The sequence below is a fragment of the Theobroma cacao genome, chromosome 7, assembly GCF_000208745.1.
Source record: "Theobroma cacao cultivar B97-61/B2 chromosome 7, Criollo_cocoa_genome_V2, whole genome shotgun sequence".
Classification (NCBI taxonomy): Eukaryota; Viridiplantae; Streptophyta; class Magnoliopsida; order Malvales; family Malvaceae; genus Theobroma; species Theobroma cacao.
The window spans coordinates 17,530,063-17,538,625 of record NC_030856.1 but is presented as its reverse complement, the minus strand read 5'-3'; the positions used below and the strand labels follow the sequence as shown (position 1 = coordinate 17,538,625).

The window sequence follows — 8,563 nt, the reverse complement described above, 5'->3', positions numbered from 1 at the left end:
AGGTAAGCTTAGAGGAATTCTTAGGTTAGACAAATTAAATTTGTCTTATGTACGTTTTAAATAAATGAAAAGGAGTAGTACTCCTAATTTATTTTTATTCATTTTACGTTAGTAATTACTTAAACTATTGTAACAGGAAAGTGTTTCAACTTTATGTTTGCATTCACAAATATGAACATAAAATTACATTTTCCTCATTACATGCTTTTCTTAACTCTTCTCAATCTCATGTAATTTTGGAGGTTCGATTTATGTCCCCCTCTTTAATGTACTTAATTTTTCGATTATTAATAAAATAATTACAGGGTAACTAAGCCTTGCGAGAATTTTTCAGCATAAAAAAATATACAACTATTAAAAGTTATAAATACGTTTGTTGAAATATAATAAATATATTTATGAAAAATAGTACAAACATATATTTCGAAAGTGAAAAAGACACATTTATTGAAAGACAATAAATACAACCTATCACCATCTATAAATAAAATATACTTCTAAGTCAAAATTCATTCAAAACATTTTATAAAAAAGCTTATTATATCCTAAAAAGTCTTTATTTATAAATCTTCATAGTAAACAATAACTCTTTAAAAAAAGTGTGTGAGAGAACTTTTTCCTTCCTTCTTCTACTAATTTTCTAACATAGACGAAGTGACTAGTAAGCTAAAGATAGAAGGAGAAAGTGCGAAAACGTCGATGGCTAAGGGAAAAGTGTGTGTGACGGGGGGTGGGGGCTACCTTGGGTCCTGGGTTCTCAAGCTGCTCCTCTCCAACCACTATGCTGTCCACGCCACCGTGAGACTACCTGGTAGTAATCACTATTCTTCTTTACCTTTTCGAGTTTCGACCTTAATTTCGTTTTGATTACTTTGTCTGCTCGATCGCCACCTGACCTGAGTATTTTGTATTGATTCTGCTCTGTTCTGGGCAACACCAGACTAGTAGTAGCAATCAATATCTTAACTTAATCTGTGGGTTTACCGTCGGATGATTGGGTCTCGCATGCCTTGTCCTTTTTCTGTGTTTTTGTTGGCTGAGCTATTTGGATTTTCGCATGAATTTTACAGGGGATGCCAAATATGCCCATTTGAATCAACTCGAGAAAGCATCCGACAACCTCAAACTCTTCAAGGCAGATTTGCTAGATTATGATTCTCTTTGTTCCGCAATCGAAGGGTGTACCGGTGTCTTCCATGTTGCCTGTCCTGTACCCTCCACCACCGTTCCTAATCCCCAGGCAAGACCGCTCAATTTGTCAATTTACTTTAGAACTACTATTATCACTCTCACTTTATCTGCCTTCAATTTTACGTCCTCCTCACCTTATTCATCAATCATCGCCCAATATTTTCATTTACCATCTTACACAAAGCGTTGTCATATATTCATACATGTGTGCAGCGACTTTTGTAGGTGGAAATGATCGAACCTGCTGTAAAGGGCACACTTAATGTGCTTAAAGCATGTCTTGAAGAAAATGTTAAACGCGTTGTCGTTGTGTCCTCTGTAAGTGCTGTTTCCTGGAACCCCAGGTGGCCCAAGGGTCAAATCAAGGATGAGGCTTGTTGGTCTGACAAGGAATACTGCACAGCAACGAAGGTATATGACTAGAAAAAGTTTGAAATTTTCTATTATTTTTCATTAATAGTAAGATAATGTCGTCACTCTTAATCTCTATTCTTTGTTTGTTCCAGAATTGGTATTGCTTTTCAAAAACAGAAGCAGAGAGTGAGGCTTTTGAGCTTGCAAAAAGGACTGGGCTTGATGTTGTCACTGTTTGTCCTACTCTCATATTAGGGCCACTTCTGCAGCCCGCTGTGAATGCTAGTAGCTTGGTCCTCATTAAACTTTTAAAAGGTGGTGCCTACTCCTACTGTACATATGCTTCTGTACTCCACCATGAGTGCAAGTTGCTTGGCTTTGTGCACCTGGATTGCATGGTTCCGAAAGTTAACTGAAGTATTACTTATTTTTTAGAAACAAGAGAATATTATAGCCTTGACAGTTATACTACCTTTACTTGGTATTCTAGATTGGTACTCTGCTACAGATTTGGCCAAATATTCATTGATTCCTTGTGGCCTTGCAATTTAGAACTACAGCTCGTAGCTTCCTTCTTCTGTTAATACCAAATTTACTTGGCTTTTCAAATTTTAAATCTTGTAATTCGTAGTATCGGAACTATTGTTGCTTGAAAATTTTCTTTATTCTTGTAATTATGGTCTTCCAGCTCTGTGCTTATTACTTTTTATTTTGTAACAAATTCTAGGCTTTATGACCAAGTTTGCAAGGAATATGTTATAAGTTTTCTGTTTTGAACTTAAACATGATCTTTTCTTGTGGCATTCTGTTCTAATTCTATTTGGTTTTCTATTGCAATGTGTTGATTCAGAGGAGTACGACTCGCTGGAGAACCAACATTGGAGCATAGTAGATGTGCGTGATGTGGCTCAAGCATTGCTTTTGGTGTATGAGAAGCCAGAGGCTGAAGGAAGGTACATATGCACAGCTCACTCTATCATGGCACGTGACCTTGTTGATAAGTCGAGAAGTATATTTCCTAACTACAATTATCCTAAAAGGTACGTCTCTTGCTGCTGAAAATTGGTTCATGATAGAATCTAGTATAACAGTATACCCTTAAGGAATCTGTTTGTTACCATATTATCACTTAAGATTTTCCAATGTATGATTTTCTAAATCATTTCTGTGTTAGCAGCTTCATCGAGATAGGGGAGGAAGATATGCTTAGTTCAGAAAAATTACAGAAGCTGGGCTGGAGTTATCGGCCATTGGAAGAAACTCTTGTGGATTCCGTTGAGAGCTATAGAAAGGCTGGAATCTTGGATTAAAAGAAAATAGTTTATTTGGTTGTTCCTTATTGTTGTTGACTCTCTGGTTTCCTTCAGATTATATCCGGATTAATAAATATGATGATTGCCTTGCATTTATGAGCTTTCTCTTCTTCCCATGTTATCTAATAATGGTCTTAAGTAACCCCAAAATAATTAGAATCAAAAAAAGGGGAGGGGGGCGTATACCATATGGGCATTGGGAAAAGGATTGCGGATGTAATGGGCACTTGCCCTGGTTATGCAGCATGAGCAGTAATGAGAAACCTGCAGCTCCTAACTTAAAAATATTACTCCTCTCCTCTCTACCCAGCTGGTGGCAACGAATTTGTTCAACATTACCTGCTTTGGATAATTCAGTTTGAGTGTTTTATGTTCAAGAATGGGGAAAGGAAGTAAGATTCACATGAAGGGTGAGCATTACATATGTTTCTTTTTTTTTTTTTGAAAAGCAATTTAGCAGATTTCATTACATATAAAATGTGTACAAAAAAATCTACCCTTAAGTGGTAGAAACAGCAAAACCATACAGAGCCCAAGACTTCCTGTCATGGTTTATGCCGCATGAAACATCAGAAAACATGAGAAAAAAAATTCAGGTTGTCTAGGGGATGGAACAATCATCTTCAGGCATTTACAGGCTCCCTAGAAATGACAAAAAGATTCCGAAGAGCACCTTAGTCATCCCTCTACAACCCATTCCATTGCGTATGCTGTATGGTTCATCCCATGTATTAAAGCTAAAAAGCATACTCAATTGTTCCATACACTGTTCGTGATAACTACAATGATATCAGTATATCACCTAAAGGTTTGGAAATATCAAACAGAAAAAGAATGTCGAAAACAAATGCACATTTCAGAAACATTCCTCTTCAAATAATACCAAGGATAAAACACAAAATTCAAGGCAACAGACCAGAAAAGTTGTCTACTCTGTTTGTCAACGTAGTGCACGGGAGGCAGCTACAACACTATATATAAGAACTCAGAAGCTGGACAATTCTTGTTGATTAGAGCAAGAAAGATGATGGGAGGGAAAGAAAGAGTCTGTGTGACCGGTGCACGGGGTTTCCTGGCATCATGGATCATCAAATTTCTGCTTTTAAAGGGTTACCATGTCCATGGAACTGTTAGGGACCCAGGTATTCTCACTATTCTCCCCTTACAAATTTCATTCCCCTTTCAATTCCATTGCTTTGAAACTTTGGTGGAATCTCGTATTTGATGCCAAAAAATTGTTTTATATCTAAGCTAAGAATTCTTGTTACATTTGAGCTAGATTTCTGAAGGAGTAATGCAAAAAGATGCTTTCTATTTTTCTTTTCTTTAGCAAATAAATCTGTTTTCCTTCAACTAGAGCTGGTAGCACTATAAATTTTTCTAAAGAACATAGCCTGTCTGTGTTGTTGTCAGGGGATGATAAGAACGCTCATCTGAAGGAACTGGACAAAGCTTCAGAAAACTTGCAACTCTTCCAGACGGACTTGCTGAACAGTGATGGTCTTTGCGCTGCAATTGCTGGGTGCACTGGCGTTTTCCATGTTGCTAGCCCTGCTCCTCCAGCAGACGCTGTAATAAATTCTGAGGCAAGTCTGTTGTCCGTCTTCCAATTTGATTCTTTTTATTTGGTCATCCGAGGTGAAATTCAGGTTTATTGTTTTAATCCAATACACTTCTCCAAGTCCCACTCTGGTGTAACATGGTTTTATTCCTTCTCTTGGTACATATGAGAGAGTCCAAGGGAGGGATAGAGGATTTGAACGTTGAACATTATTTCTTTTAAAGCGGGTAACATGTAACAACTTTTAACCCAAACTTTGATTTTGATAACATGGTTTCGTTCAGAAGAACAAATAGGCTCCCCGTCTACCCATTCAATCGGCTCTTGGTGATTTTTTATATGGTTAAACAGTTAAAGTTGGACTAAGAGAGAGTGACTTCGCTTGGTTTTAATACAAGGGCGATTCATAATGGCTATTATTATCCCTTTCATGGGTTGGGTTGAACTAATGGAACCAGCAGTAACTGGCACACGAAATGTACTCGATGCATGTTTGAAGACAGAAGTTAAGAAGGTCGTGGTTGTGTCATCCATTGGGGCTATTGCGCTGAATCCTAAATGGCCAAAGGGTCAGGTCATGAACGAGAACTGCTGGTCTGACTTGGCATTTTGCAAGGAAATTAAGGTACTAACTCGATTACTTGCAACTGCTCCTTATGCCCAATGAGTTCTATTCGGGTAGATAGGCAGAGTCACTATTTGCAAGTAGAGGTCGTCTAAATTTGGGTTCCCTTATTTTTATGTATGTTACTGTGGGCGCCAGCAATTGTACTGCTTTCCAAGACTGCAGCAGAAAGTGAAGCTTGGGAGTATGCAAAGAGAAGTGGACTCAGCATAGTAACAATTTGCCCTTCCGTGATTATTGGGCCATTGCTGCAACCAACCATGAACAGCAGCAGTTTATACCTCCTCAAGTTTTTACAAGGTTTTTCTACTGAGAGTGATGATGACCATGCCATTTATAAACCATAAGTGCATTAGAGTTGTTACATGCAGGCATGATGTGCAGTAACTCTGAGCAGTGTTCTCATTTACATATTTCACTTATAACCTCAACCCATTTGATTTTTATTTTTTTATTACGTTCAATTAAGTTCTTATAATTTTATTTTAGCTCAAATATATTATTATAACTAATGGTTGACTAGCTGTTGTTAGTTAAATCGTCATTTGTTATTTTATATCATATGAGACTAATGTGATATGTTGATATGTTATAACATATGGTGATTTAACATGATAATATGATCATGCAATGCAATGATATGGCTAAATGACATTTTCACCTTTTATGTTAATGTCACATCTGCATCACGTGGGTATAAAATGATAAGTGACGTTTTGACTAATAATAGTTAGTCAACAATTAGCCATAAGCTTCTATCTTATTCAAGATAAAAGTAGATCTATTGATACATAGTCAAATGTATCGATAGAATATTTTTAGATCCAAATGTATTGATACATTTGCCCGATCTATCTATACATTATGTCATAATGTGTTGAGTCCTAGAACTCAATAGTTTGACTTAAAAGGAGTCGACATCAATCTTTTTTTATTTAGTTGTGATTGACCATCTAGGTGAATCTATTTTTTTATGAGGTCCTAGGCTTGACTTAGGCTCATTAAAAATAATAGGTTCTAGTCTACGAAGCAGATTAGGTTCAAAAGGTATTAGCACCCCCACAATGCCTATTTAATTGATACCTTATCAATTATGTGTCCTTTAAGCCTTATTAAACAAAATCTAGTTCAATGTTTTAATTCTATTTCCCTTTCCTATTTCTAATTTATTAGTTATTTGAAATAAATAAAAAATCTTGATATTGAAAATTTTCCAAAATCTCTCAAACACTCATAGTAAAATTTTGGAAGATTCTCTCACCTAGAAATTCTCAAGAAGCCACTTTGGTTTTCTTGAGATTTCATCATTGGAAAACTTATATCAATTATGTATTAATTCCTAACTTTGAAAGATAAAATAAATAAATAAATAAATCATAAAAGAAAATAATTCAAGATATTTAAAAACAAATTAATAAAATAAAAAAATTACAAGAACTCACCTAATTGGGTTGAGAAAACCAAACTATTGGGTTAAAGTTACCCAAATAAATTGAAGGGGGTCGGATCGATGAGATTTAACGCACAAACTTTTTCTTTTTAGTTGACACAAAACTACATTGTTTTGCTTATAGTATAAAGGCTCTTTCCCTTCTTTTCTTTTATTTCCCACTTCTTCTTCTCTCTCTAATTGAGAGCTCCTCCCTCTAAAGAAAAGAAACCTCTTCCTCTTTTAGATTCCAGTCATCGACCACTGCCTTTCCACCGTCGTTGGCTACCGCTCACCAGCAACGGAATTTTACCAAATTTTTTCAGAAAAATTCTCTCAGTGCTCTTGTCCTTTTAATTGGAATAGTTTCTTTAGAAACTAAGCTGATTTTCCTAGATCTAGAAAAATCAAAAATTTCAAACTCCAAAAACTCTTTTTTTTTTCTTCCCCCTCAAAATCTGAGGCTTGGCTATATTTAGAGCCAATGTGTTGCACTTCTACTTGAATTGATTTTCATAGTTTTTTACCTTTTTTAAATTTGTTACACCTGGACAAATTGGGGTGTCTACACATTATGTCGTTTTTAGAAAATTAAAATGGGAAAAATGCTATTTTTGCCTTTAAAACTACAATTATATCACATTTCCCTAGGTTTTGCAGCCTTTAACTGCATTTTTGAAAGGTAAACTTCTCCCAAAAATCTCTCAACTCTTTTTTGAGCAAAAGTCATTTCTTTTGATGATTCTAAGCTTAGTTTTGAGATTTAATGATAAAAATGGCATTTTTAACCTTTGAAAACCTTAAAGCCTTATCTTTTTTATCTTGGAAATTTTGTTTCTTGGTCTAGAAATTCTATTAGAGGACTAAAGTTAAAGGTTTTGTGGTTTTTCAAGTCAACTAAGCTCATCTAAGATAAAAGTAGAAGATTTATTTATTTTAGAATGGGTTGAGTGAGAAAAAATAGACTTAGTCAAAAGTGGATAACTTTTGAAAGTTCATAGAATGATTATTCTAAGGTTTTAAGTCTAGGAATCGATTTTTATGATTATTGTATGATAGGAACAATGAAAACTCTAAGGAAATCACCAGAGAAATGTTGTGATTGAGTCTTTAATCAAGGTGATTGAGTCTTCGATCAAGGTGAATGGATACACCACTTTCAAACTATTTTGATATGTAAAGCTAGAATGATTTCTATTGAAATGAGTATTTATGCATGTTGAAATGATATCTCTAAAATGATTTATCAAAGGATTTTAGTTTCAAGAATGAAAATGGTTTTCTAAGAAAATAAATTGTTAGTGATTGTGATATGATTGACATAATGATTTTCAAAAAGTTTACAAACCTATTATGTATGTAAATATTCTACTATGTATTAGTTTTCAACAAAGGGGGACAAGAACCTTATGTTGAAGTCCACTCGATTACTTTGGTTTTCAGATTAGTGTGGGTACGAGATATTGTAGGCTTATTTATAAATGATACAATGTGCATGTTTGGTATGATAAATGCCATAGGATTGTGTATATTATGTACAATCCATACACCAAATGAGATGATTAAGTATGCATGATGAATGCCATGGGATTGTGTATATGATGCAAATTCCTTATATCTTTAGAGGTGATTAAGTATGCATGATGAATGCCATGAGAATGTGTGTTTGATGTAGATTCCATATACTACATGAGATGATTAAGCATGTATGATTGATGTTATATGCTAGTACGTTAGGTATTTTACAGAAACCAAGCGATATGAGCATGAGTACTTGATTTGAGTGAGGTATAAATCCACATTCGGGGTGTCTTGACTACTCCACTCCTATAATGCATCATAAATGCCCAAGGTGCAATGAGGATTGCACATTGCCGACCCAAGGTGCAATGGGGTCAAACATTGCCAAGCCAAGGTTGATGGGTTCAAAACATCATAATGTATGAATTAATGATTTATGGTTGACAATGTTGTAATGTTGTTAGAAATGTTTGTATGTTGTGTTAATTGAGTATTGATTATGATGTATATCTACTGTGGCATGAATGTAGGCTTGGTTAGATAGAAATTAGCCTTGTAATTAGTCTTAA

The 8,563-nt window shown here is 35.1% G+C and overlaps 2 protein-coding genes across 2 annotated transcripts; both read left to right on the top strand.

Annotated features, from left to right (window-relative positions):
• LOC18594738 (cinnamoyl-CoA reductase 2) lies at window positions 601-2,972 on the top strand. Its single transcript, XM_007022366.2, has 6 exons — window positions 601-811; window positions 1,071-1,240; window positions 1,417-1,602; window positions 1,698-1,860; window positions 2,396-2,585; window positions 2,723-2,972. The coding sequence occupies exons 1-6, from the start codon at window positions 700-702 to the stop codon at window positions 2,853-2,855; spliced, it is 954 nt and encodes a 317-aa protein (XP_007022428.1). The 5' UTR covers window positions 601-699; the 3' UTR covers window positions 2,856-2,972.
• LOC108662821 (cinnamoyl-CoA reductase 2-like) lies at window positions 3,886-5,391 on the top strand. Its single transcript, XM_018124414.1, has 5 exons — window positions 3,886-4,000; window positions 4,272-4,444; window positions 4,862-5,044; window positions 5,106-5,124; window positions 5,183-5,391. The coding sequence occupies exons 1-5, from the start codon at window positions 3,886-3,888 to the stop codon at window positions 5,389-5,391; spliced, it is 699 nt and encodes a 232-aa protein (XP_017979903.1).